The sequence below is a fragment of the Aythya fuligula genome, chromosome 7, assembly GCF_009819795.1.
Source record: "Aythya fuligula isolate bAytFul2 chromosome 7, bAytFul2.pri, whole genome shotgun sequence".
NCBI classification, from domain to species: Eukaryota; Metazoa; Chordata; class Aves; order Anseriformes; family Anatidae; genus Aythya; species Aythya fuligula.
Genome location: NC_045565.1, coordinates 21,042,214 through 21,064,427, shown reverse-complemented (window position 1 = coordinate 21,064,427; position 22,214 = coordinate 21,042,214). Strand labels below are relative to the sequence as shown.

At 35.6% G+C, this 22,214-nt stretch overlaps 1 protein-coding gene across 1 annotated transcript; it reads right to left on the bottom strand.

Annotated features, from left to right (window-relative positions):
- Nucleotides 1-108: 108 nt before the first annotated feature.
- On the bottom strand, nt 109-22,183 carry LOC116491312 (protein FRA10AC1 homolog). The gene is made up of 14 exons (XM_032191175.1): nt 22,115-22,183; nt 19,129-19,205; nt 16,628-16,720; nt 16,499-16,544; nt 16,069-16,145; nt 15,334-15,417; nt 14,747-14,831; nt 9,911-9,956; nt 6,441-6,554; nt 5,630-5,672; nt 4,328-4,452; nt 3,660-3,698; nt 2,210-2,294; nt 109-1,746 (listed from the first exon to the last, which is right to left on the bottom strand). Exons 1-14 carry the CDS (start codon nt 22,145-22,147, stop codon nt 1,704-1,706), a joined length of 990 nt encoding a protein of 329 aa, XP_032047066.1. The 5' UTR covers nt 22,148-22,183; the 3' UTR covers nt 109-1,703.
- Between the last annotated feature and the right edge of the window lie 31 nt (nt 22,184-22,214).

Here is a 22,214-nt window from a genome sequence, read left to right as displayed (position 1 = left end):
TATTTACAAATGGGCCAAATATTTTATGCAAATGTAGTTATGACACAAAACTGGATATTGTGTATTATTCTGTATTAAATGTAGATACAAAAGAAAGGTACTCCAAGGTTGTTTCATCATGTAATTTTATTCAAACTGTATTAAATTATGTATTTAATATATATGCTGTAACATTTTATAAATATATTTTGAGGTCTCACAACAAAGTTAGTTATCCAGCACATACACCTAATATGCAACACTTGCAGCAACAAATACAGCAACACATTCTACAAAAGCCTGTTTGGGCAAGTTACATACATGTAAGCAGATTGCTGCAGATTGGATTTGGCTCTCAACCAAGCTTGCAAGATGACAGAGAATTAACCTTTAAATCCACCTTCTTACCTAAAGAAGCCTTCATGCAAGGCTACGTTTATTTGTTATTCAAGGACACCCTAAATATGTCCTTGTACTGTCATCTATTATGTAAGTAAAAACTGCCTAAAATGTAATTATGTTAAGAAATACCTGTAAATAGTTGTCTACTCATTCATGAGTACTTGTAGTATGTTCATAAATACACTGCAACCATCTCTGTTACATTTTCCACATAAAATACTTACCATAAATACTTTCTACAAATATATCTACAGTGGAAAACGTTTATAAAAATACATTTTCTGTAATGTTAACTTTCCTCAACTTGTATTACATGGACACTTAATTCAAGAGTTCGTCCTTTTTATCCAAAGTAATTTTCATCCAACAAAGAAAATGGCCACCGTAACTATTCACGTGCAGACTGTTTCTTTGGAAATATGCAATAAAGAATGCTTAAAGTTGTGTTTCAATTTGAAAACAGAGATGAATCCAGTAGGTTTCTCAAGCACTATACATTCTTTACTTGTATATTCAGGATTACACTTTAAAGAAGGATTAACATTCTATCAATGCTAAGGAGATCAGAAACCACAGATAACATACAAGCCACGTGTACCTCTTGAGCAGCAAGCCACACACTTTATTAAATCAAAGATTTCAACAGCCATTCAGATTTTTAGTAAGGAGTGGAATTACCAGTCACATCATATTATAAATGAAATTTAAAATAAGGTCACAATGAAAACTTTTTAAAGAGCAGGGGAGACATTTCAGATATGACTTACTTAAATTCAAATAAAATACACCGTTGACAAAAATGAACTTCTCTAATGGCATTTAAAAATACTTACACAGGCTAATACCTGAATATTGAAGTCTACATGACTGATAACTTCAAAGCTATTAACTCTTGTTTAATAAATTACAAACATGAATATAATAAAGTGTATGTTTTTAAACCAGTAATAGAGTCTTCTAAAATGCACTTTACAAAAATCTGGCAATTGAATTTTGGGATAAAATAAAGAACAGCCTACTTCTGTGGTATACTGTCAATAAACTATTTTCTTGATTGTTTACCTTCTTCCAATTTTTATGATAGGGTGTCATAAATCTTTTGCTATGAACTGAAAAAATATTTCTCATATTTCATGAGTACTCAGCTTACGACAAAAAAAAAAAAGAAAGCTTTTAGCCCTGAAGCCTTCTGCAAAGATAATCCAGTCAGATGGTTCATATGGAGTGACCGTGGAAAAGGTATGCTCTCAGAAAGACATTTCTGGTCCCTAATTGTCCCTAGACAATTAATGAAGAAAATCAACCTACATCAATTTCAAATTTCAGAGAAACAAGTCTTGAAAGTATTCATCAAACTCTTCTTCCCTGTAGAAAAATAAAAATATGTCAAAGAAAGTTCTGCTTTTGATCTGTATCTAGGAGATAAATCTTTGTATGAAAAACATTCAGCAGATTTCTGGTCAGAATATGTCTAAATTATGTACCCAGTATAGATCACCTTGACTCACTTTGATTCAATACATTCCCCTACCCTTCACATTTCCTCTTCTGTACGACAGCAGTGATTTGACTGTCATGATAGTTTGACTGTCTAAGATAGTTAACAGGACAGTAGCAGATAAAACAGCAGTGATAATGTAGCAACTTGACAAAGGTTTATCCACCAGTGCTCTGTATGTGTCCTCTTATATAAAAAAACATTCCTAGATTCACTACATAGACGATTTGACATAACTTTAAATGTCAGAGTCATTAAAACACTCAGTTTCTGCCTTTGCAGTTCCAAATGATCACAATACCAGATAAATGTTAACTGTGATGAACTAACCGTGATTTTTCATCTGTTTCTTGTAGAGGGCCTTTCCAAAAATCAGCATCTGAAGGACCATCTTGCACATCACTGTTTTCTGAATCTGTCAAAAAATTTAGAGTGCTTAAGTAATAAGTTTTGAAAGAATTTATTTATTTACTTATTTATAATAAATAAGTAGGTAGGAGAAACTTTTCATTTTAACCCCAAGAACAAAAAAAATGCTTTACTTTGAAAGTAAAAATGAAAACATTTTCTAGTCTTATTCAATACAGCACCAAGAAGACTCAGGTATCAGTGACTGATATTTTGGCCAAACATAGTAAAAATCATGTCAGAACACTGATCTTGGTAAAACAGCAGTTTTATAATAACAACTACTTTATTACAATACAGTTGTATTACAATATAACTTGTGATATTAAATGAATGAATTAGTTTACTCCTTGAATGACACATCAATGGTAATGTATCAGTGAAATTGCCAGAAAATATAGATTATTACATAAATTATTCCATGTAAGTATACAAAAGGAGTGAAAAACAAGAAAGTCTCATTATCAGAAATATGCCTTGACTTACAGAAAACAAAACAAAACAAACAAAACAAAACCACCACCATTCTAAAATCTTCCAATAAAGCTTTCCATGGAGACTTTTGGGCATGATCCAAGTTTTCAGAAAACTGCTTTGGGTCTTCCTGTATCTCTACCCTGTATCCTTCCTTGTCTAGGACATTCCTCAAAGTATATTGCACAGCACAGCAACAAACAGAAACATTAAGTCCTTTCTTGAGACTCTGCAGCATGAATAAGGATGACCAGAAGATGGGGCTTATTTCACCCGGAAAGAAATTGGGTACTAGAATTACTGAGATACAAAGATAACCACTGCCTAAGCAGTCACTGAGACTCTGAGCACATCCATCTGCAATGCATCTCTGAGGTACTACTAGTTATAGCTGGAAGACTTTTATTAAAGCCTAGAATTTTTTTGGCATGGTGTCTCCTCCCAGTACTCTCCTATTAATTTTGTGAGTTCAGTAGATCTTTCTATTGTTCGATGAAAGGAATTGTAGTACTTACTGTATTAGAAAAGTACTTTATTTACGCAGCACATATTTACATACCTGGAACTGTCCAATTATTAACAATAATTGGGGTACTGTTGCGCTGTCTGCTCTTTTCTGGAACAATCTACCCCTTTATTTTCTGGACTATTTTCATTGTGTATACAACCACACTTTTCTTCTTTCCTTAAAGATTTTCTTCTTAAAATTCCTTATATTTTCTCCAATATTTATAAGTAATTATGTTGAACCTTACTATCTCTGCTTGTTTTCAACACAGCCTTCTTGCCATCTTATCAAATATTAGAACTGCCAATGAATGCTAAGACCAACGACAAATGTATATGAAATAATTCAACTTATAAAAACAAAGATGCAGAAGATAATGAAATACTCTACCTTTATCAGAATTATCTGAATCTTCCGAAGAAACCTCATCTAGAAAGAAACACAAAAACAATTTAAAAATAGTAAGCTTATCTTGGTTTTATCTGTTATCTTAAAATGTTTACAAAGGATACTTCTGTTACAACAAATTACACATAACGTGCACATGCATACATACTCCATTACATTCAAAAAACCAAAGTAAACACTGAAGCAAAGCATTTCTTTTCATAAGTTCAAAGATCATCTGTTTGAGCTCAAATAAGTTATCCCAAGATCTGGGGTGTAAAAAGGTTATCTTACATTTCCAAAAGGCTTTCAACTCCTCAAGGAATTAAGTACTTCAGAACCTCTCTGGTATGCAACATCTGATTTTTGGACAATGTACAATCTAATATAATATCCAATTCTTGAACAAATTTTTGTGGCAATAAACATTTCTCAAAAGGTTCTTCCTCTCTATATAATGTAAGAAATGAATCTTTCTTTTTTTTTTTCACATAAATCTTTTTCTTTAACATAAAAAATGTATCTTTTTGACCACCTATGTTACAGTCTAGAAACAATTGCATATCTACATATTTTGCATATCTATTTACATACCTATTTGGGTATGGTAAAATTAACATTCATCTTTTTTTTTTTTTAAATAATATTGAAGGTTTAAAATTTAAATGTACCTTTATGGTTTTTTTTTTTTGACTTCTTTTTTGTTGAACGAGATAATTTTGTCTTCTTAACTTTTGGTTCTTTAGTGCTCAGTACAGCTGTGCCTCTTTTCTTGCTTGCTTTGATTTCTTTCCTCCTTTAAAAAAAAAATAAAAAGTACATCTTCTTTGGTATATATACCCTTCAAGCAAGAGTAAATCTTAGGTATTTAATTCAAACAGTTGCCATTTTTTTCTGAAGCTTATCATTAGTTAAACAAAACAAAACAAAACAAAAAAATCATCTGACGCAGAAGAATCTCAGGCCTAAGATCTGCTGCAGATCAACAAACCATGTATTTTATTTTCCATGTGACTTATGTAGGCTTACTGTATGAACGTAAAGATTTTTTGCTGCTTCTTAATCTAAAACAGTCAGGAAAATTATTTCTGAGTATGTACTGCTCTGAAGCCAACTAAGAGAAAATATGCTTGATTGTGCTTTTTTTGAAATCATGTGGTTTTACAATTTTAGTAAAAAATAAACAAGTCAAACAAACCTCAGTTAGTTAATTGTCCTTAGCATGTGCCTACACAGCACTTTAATGAAACTGAGTATGAATTATCTTTTAAAATAAACTACCTTTTATGTATAAATCCATCTAGACACACCTTTCATTTAAAACAGAAACAGTAGTTTCCTAGCTCAAAGGTTTTACTTTCACATGCTGTTTAGATAATTTAGCAATGAAGCCATACAACTGAGACCACTTCAAGGACCAGAAAACCATGACACTGGAAAAGCTGTTAAATTCAAAAAGATTAGAGATGATAATCAAAAACAAAGCAAGTGTTAATGCACATATTTTATATGTTCCAAGTTGAGTAGTTTTCTCTGTTATTAGGAGTGATTCTCAAAGAAAAAATACTTAAATTCAGAATTTCAAAGCACTGATGACACACATAATAATCCTATTTTTTAGCAAAGGAAAAGCTTTCCAATTCTTAAAACACAGCTAAAGGTAAAATAAAAGGATGGTGTTTTTCATAAACTTTCTGAAGAGAAAAATAACTATTGGGCGAAAACTAAGGAAAAGAAACTTTGGGGGAAGGAAGATTCTCCTAGTTTGGGAAGTTTTGTAAATTCATTAGCACAAAAATACCTAACTCCCAACAATATCAAGCCAATGACTTTATAAGAACTCCAGAACAGAATATGCTTCAGTGTCAATTAAGTTTCTAATTATCTAGTTGAACTTTTATCCTTATTTGCTGTTATTCATACTAGCAACATATCAATAATTCATCCCCCATATTTTCAAAATATTTAATTACCGGTGATGGAAGTTTAGTTTGTAGGAACATTCTGGACATAGTCCTGAAAAAGAGAGAATGAGAATACCATAGCCATGTATTCGATAAGCACAACTAAAAGAACCTTATTAATAAACAGATCAAATTGTTTTACAATTGTACAGAAGATCCACAAGTCTCTTACGTCTTCAGTAGAGACCAAGTGTTGCCACCTGGAGTGTTTTGTGCACAAAAGAAAAAACACTATTTGCTTCTTTTACGTAGAAAAACTGTGTCAATTTTGCTAAGTTTAATTATCTGCTGAGTATAGCAAAATGTACTGAATAAGAAAACCCCACTCAAGAGATGAGAATAGAAAAGGAAGCAAGTTAATTAAAGCTAGACTTTTTGGAAGAAAACAAAAGATGTAAAAATAACCTCAGTTGAGCTGAAGGTGTACAAAAACTTGACTGTTTCAAAGCCCTAAAAACTCCTAAACCACAAAATTAAGCAATGAAAATTATGAACTTTCCTTGCAAGTCAGTATTGTCCAATAAACCCAGACATGCCTGTATAGAAAATAGCTTATAAATTATTCTAATTTTATGACATCATGAATTATACAGGATGAAGTGCGCAACCTGTAACAACTTTGCCATACATAACAATAGTAGCCATTCTCAACAAATCAAGACCTTTGCTACCTTTAATTAATCTAACAAAATTAACTCCTATTCTACAGCTTATTTTCCACTTTTCATGAACTAGTATCATTATCTTTAGGTCTCACTCTATAGCTTTTCAAGAGTAGGTTCTTCTTTTAGGTTTATATATCCTTGAAGGATTGACTTACTCAATTTCACAAGTGCATTCCTCTTTTCACCATGTTCAACATAACCAAAATTCACCTCCCAGCTCTTCAGGCCTTCTTCCTCATCACAGTGCTTATTTCCACAAGAAAACTGACCTTTAAAGACATCAGATATTGCAAAACAAGGTTCAGTGATTAACATGCTTAGGCTTGGGGTTGTTATTTCCAGTTTTGCTCAGTTTTTGCTTTCATTTTCTTTCAAAGAAAAAAGCCCCAACCTAAAAATAAAACCTAGATTAAGGAAACAATAACTATAATGACAAAACAATCATACTTGTCTCATATTGCATATTTGCAAAGAAAGAACAACTAAAATTTCATTTTACATTGCATAGAGGAAGGAAGATCTTAAGGGGGGAAAAAAAATAGCCTAATCCTGAACTAGGATATATAGTATGCCCTAAATGTTACTTATCAGAGCATGATGTATCAGCAGGTACAATTCAGCCGTACATCTCTAATGACATAATCTATCCAATGTACAATGAATAAAAAAGATTAAGATGTCCACATTCTTATTACCTAACAAATTTACTTGATATACTAGACATACAATTTGCATTTTAGTGACTTTCCATAAACACTTTCCTTTAAGAAAAACTATACTTTAAAAAATAAATTTAATTATGTGAAAAAGCATGCAGCAGCTTTAAATGTTTCCTTGGGTTTATTATATTAAATACAACACTGATTTTAAAACAACATACATGTAATCAATGTTGTTTACACCACTGGGTTCCCAATATTGCAGTAATAAAGACATACATATTCACTTCGCAGAGGACTAATTTGTATGCAGAGCTGGCAGTAAGGATCTATATTAATAGGCTCACAAGCAGGACTGTTTGTGAACGATTAACCTCAGAACATTCTGTTTAAGCTGCTAACTAATGGATTGGAAGTGTCCTCAGATACTTCAGTTCTGCAATTATATTCTGCCATTATAAAAAGTTTTGAATTCATATATTTTCAAAATGTTTAACCCCATGAAAGGTGTGGTTATCAGGAACCTGTATAATCTGGAATCATTTATACCAATCATAAAAAAATGAAAATCAACAAGGAAAAATTTATACTATTTAAGACTTTTGGGAACTTAATCAAATTTTTTTTTTTTTTTTTGGTTTGTTTTTTCCCCTTGTCCTTTGAAAAAAATCAGTATCTTCAGATTGCTAAGGCAAGGAATGAACTGCTAGGTAAGCCAGGACTTTACTGTGTAGGTCACCATAATTCTGTGACCTTATACATTTATATATATTTATGATGATCTAAATATTTTAAATGATGGTGCATTTTTTTTTTCTTAGAAGAAGATCCTTACTTCATACCATATATGTATACAAATGGTCAGGCTTTTCTCAACCTCTTCTTTCACACTGCAATGCTTAAAACACATGCTCAAGCCCTGACTTGAATAAATAATTCTGCTGTTCGTGAAGTTTTTTTCAATAGTGTTTATCACTGTAGAATGTCATTAAAAATATTTTTTTCAGAGAAGAGATCGTTACAATCCCCTTTCACTCATCCTAACTCTCCTTCCCCATGACCTTACAAAGAAAGGCATGTAAAACAAAGCAACCAAATGTGAATAACCCATTCCTATGTTCCCTTCTTAACATACCCCAAACCATAACTCAATCCACCAGCAGCAGTTCTTAGCACCACTATTACTGTCACAGCTAAATTAAGCACATACTCTCTTTTTTAAAATATGAATCATAATTCATTCATACATAGCTGACCAGGTTAAGGTAGGTATTAATGCTTTATTACACATTGATTAAAGTAATTTATATTACTGACTTATATTAGAAAATAGCAAAAGAAAGACATTAGTTATGTCTTTCTTAAATAACCACTTCAAACTGCACTTAGCCAGAGCATCTCATACGCCAGGTGGATTCTTGCGCCCCTCAGTGGTGAGAGATACCATTTCTCAATTCTTATGTTCCAATTGTTCTACAAGCTTTACACTTTTCGTTAGAAAACTTAAAGCATGTAATTCTGCACTTTCTCCTGCATTTTAAAATAGTGTATCAGGTATTAAAAGTACAATGTATCTTTAAATTCTTTTCTCCCTGACGAAGCCACAATAATTCATAAATTATGAATTTCTCATTAACTTCTGTTATCTTTTAAAAGTGTTCGTTCAATAAGACATACAACTGTATCAAATTTAGGTACCTGTTAATATAATCTGTAGTGCTGAAAGCAACATATGACTACAACTACCTTTAGAAACACGATGAAAACAAACAAACAAACAAACAAAACACAACAGCATTGTATTTCTAATTTCTTGTAACGCATAATAATAAATAGAACTGTTTACAAATCTTTTCTGATCAACTGTATCACTCCACTCAATTATCTTGCATGTGCATGCATGACTCCTGAAAACTGCATAAGGTGCACAAGCATTCTACCCCCAGGAACAGCAATATGTTCACATAATTTTCTTGCTTGTTCGGTTGAAAACTCCATGCCCCTAAGCAATGAAATGAGGACCACTGTATAAGTTCCAGTAATACAACGTTATCAACCCACATACAGAGTCAGCTAGAATAAGTTGCTGATTTAGAGACAGGATAGGAAGAGATGACAACCATTCTCACTGAAGGTTTCAAAACCAGGTTAGCCTGAAACAGATGTCGTGTGTAGTACTTTAATTAAGAAGTTAACATGTTCCAAAACAACATTGGAAAAACTTTAAAAAACGATCTTTTGAGAAAAGAATTCAGAGACTTCAATTAAAGGTATCGAAGACTAATAAGTAAATGTAGAACTACTGGAGAGAAGCAGCTGAAAAATATATCCATGACATTCTACATCATCAAATGCATTATGTTGGTGTTCATTACAAATTTGACCTTGCGAAAGTAAATTACGTGTTCTCTTAATTTAGGCTGGAGAAAAGGAGGCTCAGGGGAGACCTTATTGCTCTCTACAGCTACCTGAAAGGAAGTGGTAGGGACCTAGAGGGGTCAGCTTCTCCTTCCAGATAAGTAGCAATAGGAGGGAATGGCCTCAAGTAGCGCCAGGGGAGGTTCAGTCAGATTGGAAATTGGGAGAAATTTCTTCTCAGGGTGGTTAGGCATTGGAATGGGTTGCCCGGGGAGGTGATGGAGTCACTGGCCCTGGGGGTGTTTAAGGAAAGGCTGGATGTGGTACTTGGGGATATGGTAATATTGGTGGTAGGGGGTTGGTTGGACCAGATGATCTTGGAGGTCTTTTCCAACCTCTGTGATTCTATTTAAAAAATCTATGTAGATTAGAGCTATGTGGAATAAAACAGTGAAGTTAACAGCTACCTCAATTTATTGTCTATCACCATCTGATACACTTATCAGCATAAATTGTCAAATACTATCCAAAATAATTATGTTGAAAAGAAACAAGAGAAGCAAAAGGCAAGGTGAAATGCAATATAAAATGAAAGAGAGCATTATTACCTTTTCCTGAAATTACTTCTTTCTCGTGTCTCCATCTAAATCCAAACTGTCGTGATAAGAACCAAAATCAGTTTTGAACAGTCAATATATTCCGTAATATAAAGTCTATTTTCAGTGACTGATGTCCTGCATTTCATTCATTAAATTCTGGTTACTAAAATTTAATTTCTTTATCTGTTAATTAAAAGTATCTTTCTCTTTCTGGTTACCAAAAGTATCCCAACTTACTCATGCAATTCAAATTCTAGTAGATGCTGTGTTTGATCATGAATTAACTTTTTAAAAGTTTCACAGCAGGCAGAAAAACAAACGGGAAATTGGGATAGATATCAATAATGGAAATCAACAGTTGATCTACAGTGTTTTTTTATTCTTGTTTTAAATGGTATTCCAATTCTGAAAAGCTTGTAATACAACTGAAAAATATTGCAAGTTTAAGATTAAATGTCAACAGTATTTTGGCATCAGTTTTGCATGTGTGTGCTGTAGGCTATAGTGTGTGAAATGCTTTTCTATAGTCCCTCTTCCACTTCCCCAGTCACCAGGTTATCCATGCACACCTTTGCTACTTCAGTACTTTTATGCATTTTCTCTCACAGTCCAAGCATGACCTGTTATGATATAAATCATTTGATATCCTTCACAAAGTATTTCTGCAACAGTATCAAGAAAAAAAGAGACCACAATAATCAGAAAATATGCAGCCAGAACCACCAACCAGAAGCCCAGTTTACTGCTTGGATGAAACCTGTCCTTATCTGCAATTCAATTTTTGCCCATCACTATTCCACCAACTAATGGAAAATGATGGAGAGCAAAAACGGATAAGAAGAAACCAATAAAATAAAAACGAAGCAACAACTTAAGTCCTCTAACTAAACCAGGAACAGATTAAACAACATAGAAAAAATAAAAAATAGGGTAGGTTCATCAATAGCCTGCAAAATGAAGGAAAGCAGAAGCAGTTATTCTGCCTCACCTTCCTCGTTAAATGAGTTCAGCAAGATACTGAATGAGCTATTTCTCTACCTTCAAGGTAGACCAAGACTCAGTCGAGCAACTCCAAAATGTTTTCATGGGACTATCAAATGGCTAACTTATGAAGAAATGACAGTTTAAAAAAATATGAAAGATCTTTTAATATCCATAAACAGTTAAATTCTCAATCGAATGCAGACTGCTTTCATAACATTGATTAGCTGCAGCAACATTTAAAATTTAAACAAAACTGTGGAAAAATACCACAGATATTTTAAATATTTTTCTTTTCACAGAAAAACCTTCTATGCTGACAAAAGTGAACATATTAACATTACCAAGTGGAAGACAAGTTGGCCTAGAAATCTGAAAAAGATCTGGGGGAAAAAAAAAAACTCAGCAAAAGAATAAAATATTCTGTTTAATGACCAGTTGTCAGATGCATTTCATTTCTTAGCAAATGGCAGACATTTCCAATCTGTTGAGCTACAAAACAAAGCAGAGACAGCAAATAAGAATCCTTCTGGAAAAATACGAAGGCTAAGAAAACAGAACATTTCTAGTCTAATACCTAACGAAGTAAAACTTATATGCAGAGCACTCTCCCTTTCTGCACAGCAAAATTGACAATAGAGCTAAAATATGACAATACACAGATGGTCATTTATCAGCCTCAAAGGTTGCAGACAAGATGCAGAGGTACAAAGACAACCTTGACCTCAAGTAAATCTGATCTAGGGAAATGTAAGGAGTAGCAGACACACCTAAGGCAAAAGTTGTCAAAGCACATTTATCCAATGTCTACAAGTAGCCTCATACCTTAGGACCACCTTGGCATTGCTCAGTAAAATTAAAAGTAAAGGAAACGACACGCAAAGAAAAAAAATAATGTAATCCTCTGTGTGCAAAGATCCTTGTTTATGTAGCAAAACTGTGAGAGTTGCACCATTAAAAAAATACCTTGGTGTTCAGTTGTCACTCTACCAGAGATGTTTCCTTATTCAGTGCACCTTCACGGTAATGAGGTAAGGTGCAGATGAGGAGGAATGGGCTTCTGCTTAACGAACATAAGCTTTGGTCTTTCTCTTTTTCTCCATGTTTAGGTTACTAAAAACTGGCTACAAAATTCTATTACTGACTTCAGGTATGTAATTTTAGGAAGAACTAATTTGAGAAAAGCTAACTAAATTTGATAAAAGATCATCTACACCCCCCAAAGAAGCACAGAGAGACAATGGCAGTAGAAAGAACTCAAATAATACCCTGACCCCTGCTGCTTCAAGGCCCATCACAGAAGCCAGCAGGCCATCAAAGGTGCACCTCCACAACTCCAGAGAGGTATAGAAGCACAACACTGGTTAGAAACCCAAGGTACCAACTCCAGAGGAATGAACTGCCAGGGCTGTCCAGGCAGAACCATCATTGTCCAGGTGTGAAACCCATCATAATGAGCCATCAGGAACAGCTCTCTGGATCATCTTTCAGATGGAGGGGTGAGACACAACATGGCACGCAGGGGAAGAGCTTTCTGGGACTGCAGAGGATTTATTACAGGACATTTAGGGAATGAACTCAAGGCAGAAAAGGACTCTGAGAGCTTTGGGGAAGAAAAAATGCAGAGTAATAGAAAGGTAAGGAGCAGGATGATGCCACTGGTACTATCTTTGTGTGACTGCTCTGTGCTCACGTCTGCAATCTGTGTGGATGATCCTGTGTGTACATTGTATGTACATAATAATAACTATGATTATTATACACTTATATGGGTGTACGTGTGCTCTGTGTGGGTGCCTATGAGGAATACATTTTCAGCCTCATTACTGGTTGGAACTGGGTGCAGGGAGCTGCAGCAGCCTTGCCCCTTGCATGCTCTTGGGCCCAGAAATTCCTTTAACAAAAAATATCAACTTAATGAAGCTGTACACAGGAGGTATAAGGCTTCTTATTGTTTGCTTTTTGAACTTCTTGTCTTTGGCAAGATAGTCTGCTGATTTTTCAGACCTCAGCAGGGTGCTTCCCACAAAAATGATACTTATCATTATCCGCTATTTAGGACAACTGAGTTCATTTTCTCAGAAGAAATGTTCTAAATGAGATCGTAACTACAATCTCTATGCATAGGTCTGTAGAAGAATTAGCTGGCGAGAAGATTTCGTCTAGTAGAAAAACAATTATATATGTGAAAAGACAGATGACTATGTATGGGCAAGTCTCAAACTATGTTTTTTGATAAAAGCTTTTTATAAATAGATAGATAAAAACACACACACACAAACTCATTGCCAAGTTTAGCACCACCTAACGGCATATAAAGAAGCATCATCAACTATGAAACAAAAGATTGACCAGCTTAGAAGCTTGCCATCCACCCTACATCTCTCATAGCACCAGCACTGCAAAACAGAAGGCACGAGGGGCTAAAGATAACTGCCTTCAGTTTCTGGAAAACAGAAAAAGAATTGAGGCAGAAAAAATCTGAAAGCACTTGCTTCATTCCATTGGTGTGAACAGGAACTGATCAGCAGCCTATTTCTGACTCCCAAGAAAAAACTTGCTTTTGGCATCCTTCTGTACCAAACATGGGCATGGATAAATCAATAATTGAGAATGAACTGGAGAAAGGACTCTTGCATAGTCAGAACATATTTGAGGACAGAAAGCATAACCTAATAAAGAGAACAAATTACCTGCTGTATCACTTATGCTGAAATGGCAGTTCCAAAAATATAGGTAATGACTTACTAACATAAACAGGAATTCAGAGTGACCTCAAAGTTAGGACAGTCACATTTGAAGTCTGACAAGGGAATACTGTTCACACAACACACACACAAAAATAGGAAACTGTGGCAAAACAGTTTCCCACAAAAGATAGCAAGCATATGGAAACTTGGCACAGTAAGGAAAGAAACAAAATCTGTAAGCATGCTCAAGGGAAACTCAGGTTGGGGTGGGGGTGGGGACAAGATACAGAGGGATATGAAACTGTAGGAAAATAAAATAATTTAATTTTGTATTTTTCTGTTTAATCACCTTTAGACGGCTGTCCTCTTTTCTGCCTAATATTAGAGTTTAAGCCTAGTCCTTGCAAATATTTACCAGTGAGTATAATTTTCAATACTATAAATAGTCTCAAAGAACTTTACATAGACACTGTTCGCAGGGCTGGGTTGTTACTATGTGCTAACAACACTAATAGGCATTTGAGTTCAGCAACACTTTGCAAAATTACAATACAAAATTCACATACTCTTTTTGACTAAAAGGTTAGACAAAACCTTGGAAACAACAAAGACTGTTTTGGCTAGGAAGGAAAACTGGTCTTGGAATTTGTTTGGTTCTCTTAAGAAATTTTATTTATTTACAAAAAAATACAAATCTTGTTTCCATAAACAGAGAAGAAGAAGCAGCGACAGATACTGCTTTAGAACAAGCATATCCAAAATTGTTTCAGCCACCCTTCAAGTACAAAACTATCTCTTTTTAGACTTTTTTTTTTTTTTTAAACAGTAACATTCCCAAGGTTTTTTTAGGCTTCATCAAATGTTTCTCTCTAGACAAACCCCTTTAGCCTTCTCTCCCCAGCCTCTCTGCATTTTGTGCCTTTCTTACACACAATGTACCTCTTCATAAAACCCCATCAGAGAGAAATGTTTCTATTCCCACAGAAGCACATTTTTGGGGCAGTGACAATGCTTGGATTCAAAACTGCTGCTGCTTATTAAATAACCTGACAGTTTCTCTCAACTCTCTTTCTAGGGAAGGGGTACTAACAATCTGGTTTCACAACATTTATGTTGTTGTTAGAAAAAGAAGGCATACTTTAACACCAAAATGATTTACAAAAATGAAACATACCTTATTCTCTTTATATCTACTGAGATCTGCTATACAGTATTCTTTGAATAATTTATCATAATACTTCTTGGCAAGTCTCTTCTCCCTGTAAAAAAGGTATTATTTTTATTAAATATAGAACATAATACTATTTATTTTATATTTTAATGACATTAACCAGACAAAGATGTTTTGTTTCATCTGAAGTTGTAGAGCTAGAAATACAACAGAAATACACTCCTTGAGATAACAGACAATTTCCACAAAAGCAGGAAAATGCATCTAAAATATATATACAAAATCACAAATTAAAGTGTTTTGTTTTGTTTTGTTTTTGTTGTTGTTTGCTTGTTTAAGAAAGGGTTCCTTCAGGATTTTCAGAACAGTCATCTCAGAGAATGCACAAATACTTTTTCCTTTTTTCTGTCACCATATCATTTTGCCACTAAGTGATGTTACTAAACTTCTTAAAGGTCTTTCATTGCTAAATGCATTAAAGATCAAAGAATGATCACTAAGTATGAACAGTAATTCTTAATAAATAGGGGATACAAATTCAGTACAAAGTGATCTAAAAATACAATGTTTTATATAATAGTTCCAGGTACCAATTCATATCTGCTTCATCATCTTCATTCCACAGGAATCTATGGTTTTCTCTTATAATATCAAGATCTGTCTTGTCATTTGCTCTGTAAAAGAACGCAATTTTATTTTAGTATGATATAACATTAACATGAAAAGTCAGTCACATAGTAATTTGGTAAACATCAGTATTCATCGTTTTTATCTCTACCTCACTGTATAAAGGAATTACTATGGAATTAAACTATTTAAAAATGTATTACTCCCTCATATACCATTTCCCAAATGAAAAATCCACAGTAGTAAATGGTCACTGAAACTGTGGATGACATCATTCTGTCTGAAAATTTTTTTTCGAAGACAGTTATGGATAGCTCTAAAGAAGCATATCATTATTCTGGACAATGGATAGCAACTCTGAAGATTTGAAAAGTGTTCCAGACTGATATTTTGAAGGTACTGCCAGATATTTCTCAACACACCTTCAATTAATGCTCACCTGTCATCTTTCCTTTTATATAACAAAACAGGAATTAATTCAGCTCATGGTAAGTTCTTTTATAAAAACGATGGAAAATGAAACAAGTCAAGTTTGTGCTCCAGATATTTGCAATGACTATATTACTACTTGTGACCAAAATAATTAGTAGCTTGATACACACACACATCCCTCTCTTCCCCCTAAGATACAGATTAACAGCTTTATGTAACAAGGGGGTTCTAAGGAACTCAGGGGAAAGACTGCTTATGGTTCTTACCCAGAACGTCGGAAATCCTCCCTTTTGCCACCATAGTATAAAATGTAGTCACTCACAAACTTTTTATGTCTTTCATACTGAATAATGCAATTAAGGATTCTGTATCAGTATTTAAATTATTTTACTGATAGTTTAAAACAAAAATAATAATAAAAATGTTTTATATATTTAGCAGAAATAATTTTTTCTCAAAAACCTGTTGTTAATTTCCAGAAAGAAAGGAATTAATTAGCAACTTTTACTTAATAACCTCTTATAGAAGCTACCTTCCAAATACAGAACTTCAAGGCAATTTCATCTTTAAAACCTCAACCAGCTGCTAGAAGTTTATAAAACTATCTTTCTTCTCCAAAAATGCTCTGTAAGCATATATATAGAAGCCAACCTCCAACCCATGTCAAACTTGAAGAATAATTAAATAGAAGGATACAGCATCCATCGATATCAAGTGAAACCTTCTTTTTCTTGCTTCTTCCCTGTTAATAACAAATACATTTGAGTGAAATTTACCTTTACGTTAAGGAAAAAAAGCCTCACAAGAGCATCAGATTAAAGATACCTATCCCATTCTTCAGCTGCAAATTGTCTGTGAGCCACACTGCCTTGTTTTGCTTTTTGGAATGGCTTTACCAGAAGGCTCTCTTCCTTTGTGCTACAGATAAGGGAGAAAAAAAAAAAGGAGAAATGTTAGTCAAAAACTTTCCATAAGCAATAGCATTTCCATATCCAAATTTTGCACTAACTCAAGTGACAAAACCTGCTATGCTAGTTTCTACAGTTTCTGACTAACTCTGCATTTCAAGCCCTTTATATATCTAGGCTTCACAGCCCAGTAGAAAAAGGAAGGACAATATGTTCACTGAATAAGAGTGACTGTTAATAATACTATCCCATCCTTTCATGCTAATGTCTCAACACCTCATTAAACAGTTTTGCCTCTCTTAGTGCAAGCATGGTAATTTAAAATTTAATTTAAGTACTATCTTGTGAACCATACATGTCAGTAGCCAGCAAAAAATACATTCAAAATTTAACAAAGTAATAAAAGTTAAATATAAAGTAATACACTTCAGCTTAGTATAAGGTATATTTAGTTAGTTTCATTCCTCAGCAGAGGTGAAGAAGGAGATTTTTCCATAATTATCAGCTGGCAGAAAGAAAGGAAGTCAGAAACCTGTAGCCAGTTGGCCAGGGAATTTATATTCTATGCTATGGGATACAGGACTCTAGAAACTAAGCATATCATTTGCTCAAAAGGATCTGTAGGCACAAAATTCCCATAAGGAGATTCTGTAAAACAGCAATACAGAAAAAACTTAAGACTACTATTTTCCTTAAAGTGAAAATAAATATCATCATAGAGTAAGAAAAAGAAATACACATATGCAGTGAACCCACATTAGAGCCCTACTGGGAATCAGCAGCAGTGTGCCGGAACAAGGGTAGCAATGATATTTTTGAAAGGCTCCTGATGGTTAGTTCCACCTAGGAAGCAGAATGGTGTAATGTGTAATGGCCTTTTAAAGAAAATCAAAACTGAACAAAACTAGTCACTGTTTTACTGGAGAACAGCCATATTTATAAAATAAATGCCTTTTATTATTCCAGTGACTTTTTTTTGACACGGACTTTTTCCCAGAATGTAAACACTAGAAAACCATTCCTTCAGTTTCATTACAAAGGAAAATATGCAAGAGTCTTAGGAAAGTTTCCAGAAAGCCTTCTTAAATAAAGTCTAATAACAAGGCAAGGAAGAGACAGGAAAAGGTATGAGAAATGTATGTATAATGTAGGCAAAACGTTTAGTATGGTGCAAGGATTATGGTGCCAAAGCAAAATAAATACATAAATTAAAAAAAAAAAAAATCTTAATAAGATCAGACTACAAAATTTTAGGTCACTAATTGTGCAAACCAATGAAAGAATTGGCAAAATGGTCTCAAATAAGAGATACATAGTTACATTTCAAGGATTGAGTACAATATAATTCACCAATACAATTCCCAGGTCTCTTCATAAATTAATAAACTTTAGTGGTTTAAACTTGGTAGGCAGCTAAGTACCACAAGCCACTTCCTCACTTCCTGCCCAGTGGGATGGGGGAGAGAACAGGAAAGATAAAAGTGAGAAAACTCATGACTTGAGATAAAGACAGTTTAATAAGTGAAGCAAGTGGCATGTGTGCAAGCAAAGCGAGATAAGGAATTCATTCACTGCTTCCCATCGGCAGGCAGTTGTTTAGCTACTTCCAGGAAAGCAGAGCTCCAGCAAACATAATGGTTACTTGGGAAGACACGTGTCATATCACCAAACATCCTCCCTTCTTCCTTCTTCTACCAACTTCTATTGCTGAGCATGACATTATATGGTATGGGACATCCCTTTGGTCAGCTGGTGTAAGCTGTCCAGGCTGTGTTCCTTCCCAGCTGCTGGTGCACCCCCAGCTTCCTCACTGCTAGGGCAGCATGAGAAGCAGAAAAGACCTTCCCTCTGTGTGGAAGCACTGCTCTTCAACAACTACACGTAAAACGCGTTTTCAGCACTAATTTCTAAGCACTAAATCCAAAACACAGCACTATATGAACTACTATGAAGAAAATTAGCTACCCCAATGAAAATAAATAAATAAATAAATAAACTAGTAGCAATTCTTCACTTCCTCCAAGCAGGTGTTTTATATCTACAAAGCCTGCAGCTACTTGGCCTCTTTTGCCTTGTTCTCCTAGCAGTTTCACATTTCCTGATGGATCACAGTGAAGTGAAGGGAGCAGCCAAACTCCAGCAGTTCATGCTAATGCTCAGAAAAATGAAATACACTGCTCCAAGAACCGAGAGGCACATAGACACCAGATGGACATGGCAGAACAGATTTTAATCAGTTGTCCCTGGGAGACAACATGCTCTGGCAAGCTTGGTGTGAGGAAATGCTGGAATCAGAGGTTGATTTTTCAAAAATCAGTTCAACACCAGACTTTACATACCACAGCATAATTTTCTACACAGTAATAGACCATTTGGACAAAACACACAATGTAAAGTATTAATTCTGTACTACATTACCTTTTAGTCTTTTGCACAGACTTCTCTCCATTCTCCTCATCACTGAAATCAGAATCATAGCCGCCATGGCCACGTGCCTGGAAATAAATAAATGACAATGCAGTCAATATACCTGCTAGAGTAATTTGGATACAGCATAACTAGAAATCAGTACTGTGCATCATGAATAAATAAAAGACACTGAGCACACAATCAAGTGCAAATTCTCACATATGTTTAAACCAAATCATATGCAACATACAAAGCAGAACATTTTCTAAATAATATAGGACAAAGAAACTATGGTTTCTCACAGACACTGTCAACCTGTCAAAAATCACTATATAAATAATTTATACGCAGATGTTCCAATACTTAATCTTAACAGATGCAGATGCTAAAAAAAAAAAAAAAGATGCTAAAACACTTTTGGTCTTTACTTTCAAACAATCTCTCTTATACAGAAAAGGTGAATATTTCCTCTTTCAGAAGAAAAGTATTTACTCTTTCTGAAGGCTGGAGGACAGAAAATGACGTGCCTACATTTAAAATAATAAACAAGGATGAGCAAAATTTTTTCTTTGGCTGTGGTACAACATTTGAGATTGTTAGATCTTACATAAATAGCTGGAAAGCTGATTGATTATCTAAATACAAAATAAGATGCCTATAAAAACATACAGTTTAATCGGCACAATAGTCATACAACGAAATGAAATATTTTTCCCACACATTTTTGGACCATTATTACTTATTATGTTATTAAATACTACTAATAATCCCGTATCTTAATGCCATCAAAATGAACAAGCACTAGCTAAAGCCCAAATCTGTCATCTCCATTTTTCAGCATACAGTTACATGTGCAGTTCTCTCAGTGGAAGCAATGGCTTTAGTTGATCCCACCTCCTCTCTCTCATTCCTAATCTCACATCTTCCTTCTAGCTGTCCAGCTGCAAAGTGTTCTAAAACTACACAAGAGCCAGATCAAACCGCTCATCCAAGTTACAACAAATGATCTCATTAAAAGTTCAACGATAAATTCAGGGTGAAGAAAACCAACCACCCTTGACTGATGTCCCAATACTTTTAGGCCAATCCTTTTCTGAAGGCACAGTACAGCACCAATACTGTGGTGTGCACACCAGTCCTTGTGTGCACAGATAAGTACTGCACCAAAGCTATGTTCATGCATCAGCAGCTCCAGCAGTGCTGAAGGCACTTGTGGAGACCCAGACCGAACAATTACTGACTGCCCTGCATGCCTCAGGGTGGTACCAAGATGACCTGACTTTAAGGTAAAACATAAAAATGGACTCCAACAAAGAATCTCATGAATATTTCTACTTTAGAAGGAGAGTGCAAACAGACCTTTGCTTAACATGAAATTTCAAGACTGGTTTCTCCCCTACCCCACAAACAAAAAACCCAATCCAGAATACATAAAATTTATTCCGTATTTAACTGTAGTAAAAGACAGGTAGATAACAAAGCTTTGTGTCCAAACTAAGAGATTTTAAAAGATGCATATGTAAGTATGGTCATGCAAAACTGTCAAGAAAATTTAAAGTAACTACTTTCACTATTTGATAAACCCTCTCATACCACAGTTGTTTTCATATTTTTTTTCTAAACTAATAAGTAACTACCAAACATTTTATCAAAGTATGAACCTGAGAATTACATAACTTATTTGAGTATTTTATCTTCTGCACCAATGTTGGACTTTTTTTTTTTTTCCAAACACCACCACAAACTGAAACCACAAAACTAAAACAAGTACTAAAACAAGTGTACTTTGGGATACACTTAAATCACTGACAGTTAAGCAATCCCAACATCCTGGATTCACTTTTGGAAAGCACTAACTAAATTAGAGCTCCTGTAAACTAGCAGTTTATACGCGGTAAATGCAGTAACGTTGCACATGACTGACAGCAGACAGGAAATGTCAACTGTTGATGCCAACTCCCCAGCACCACACTTGCAGGAGACATTGGCATCCAGAAAAGGGTGCAAAACCTTCAACCCTGTTTTAACCCTTTTCATTGAGGTAAAGGCACACTAGTGAAATGTGCACATCAGAGAACTGTTCATGTTGACTCCTGCGGTTGAACTGTAAACGCATAAAAAAAAAAAAAAAAAAAAAAAAAAAGGCGGCAACACAGTCCTACACGAAAAATCCCATCTCGTGGCCCCTCATCATGCAGCTCCCTTAACAGGCACCACTCAGCCTTCCCTGTACCTGCCCAGCTCACAGGGCTGTGCTCCTGTCTGCGCCCAGCCCCAGGCAGGCCCCTGTGCTCGTTTTGGCACAAACTGCCCTGGGAATGCCTCAACTGAGCCCGGGATCCAGACCAGAGCTGCAAGGAGCTGAAGGCTGGAAACTGACAGGAAACTGAGCGCAACATACAGGGATCCGCATGCGGCAGTGCTCAGGGCTCCTGCACCTTCCTGTCAGCTTCCAGGCTTCGCTGGGACTTTGCAGCCGCCACTTGGGTGGAAAACAATTGACAGGACGTTCAGTTAATTTCACAAAAACACGATTATGAAATGTGTTTGTACATACTGCATGGTGAACGCTCCTAACAAAGAGAAAAGCCACAAAGTACAGCCTCTTTGCAAAAATTTTTTATTAAAACTGTCTCTCAAAAAAACAAAAAAAAAAAAGAAAAAGTAAAAGGTAAAACAGCAAGCAGGCTACGGCAGTGGAGTTCAAAGGTTTGTGGGGCTCCACAGTGAAAAATGACGCTGAGGGAAGGCCTGGGTTGGTCCTAGGCAACTTCCAAAGCCACCCCTTACGCCCTGAAAGCTTCCCGTCCCTTCCCGTCCCTTCCCTTCCGATCCCTGCCCTTCCCCGGCCCGGCAGGCCGCGGGCCGCACGGCGGCGGGGGCTGTGCCCCTGCGGGGCCCGCGGCCTGCCCGCGGCCTGCCCCTACCCCGGGCCTTCCCCGCGGCGCCGCCGCCCGCCCCCTCCCCGCGTCCCTCCCTCCGCGGCCCCACTCACGGCGGCGCCGAGGCGCAGCTGCTGGGGCACCATGGCGGCGGCGGCCGGGGCCGGGGCCGGGACCGGGGCTTGGGCCGCGGGCGAGGGCCGGGCCGCGGGC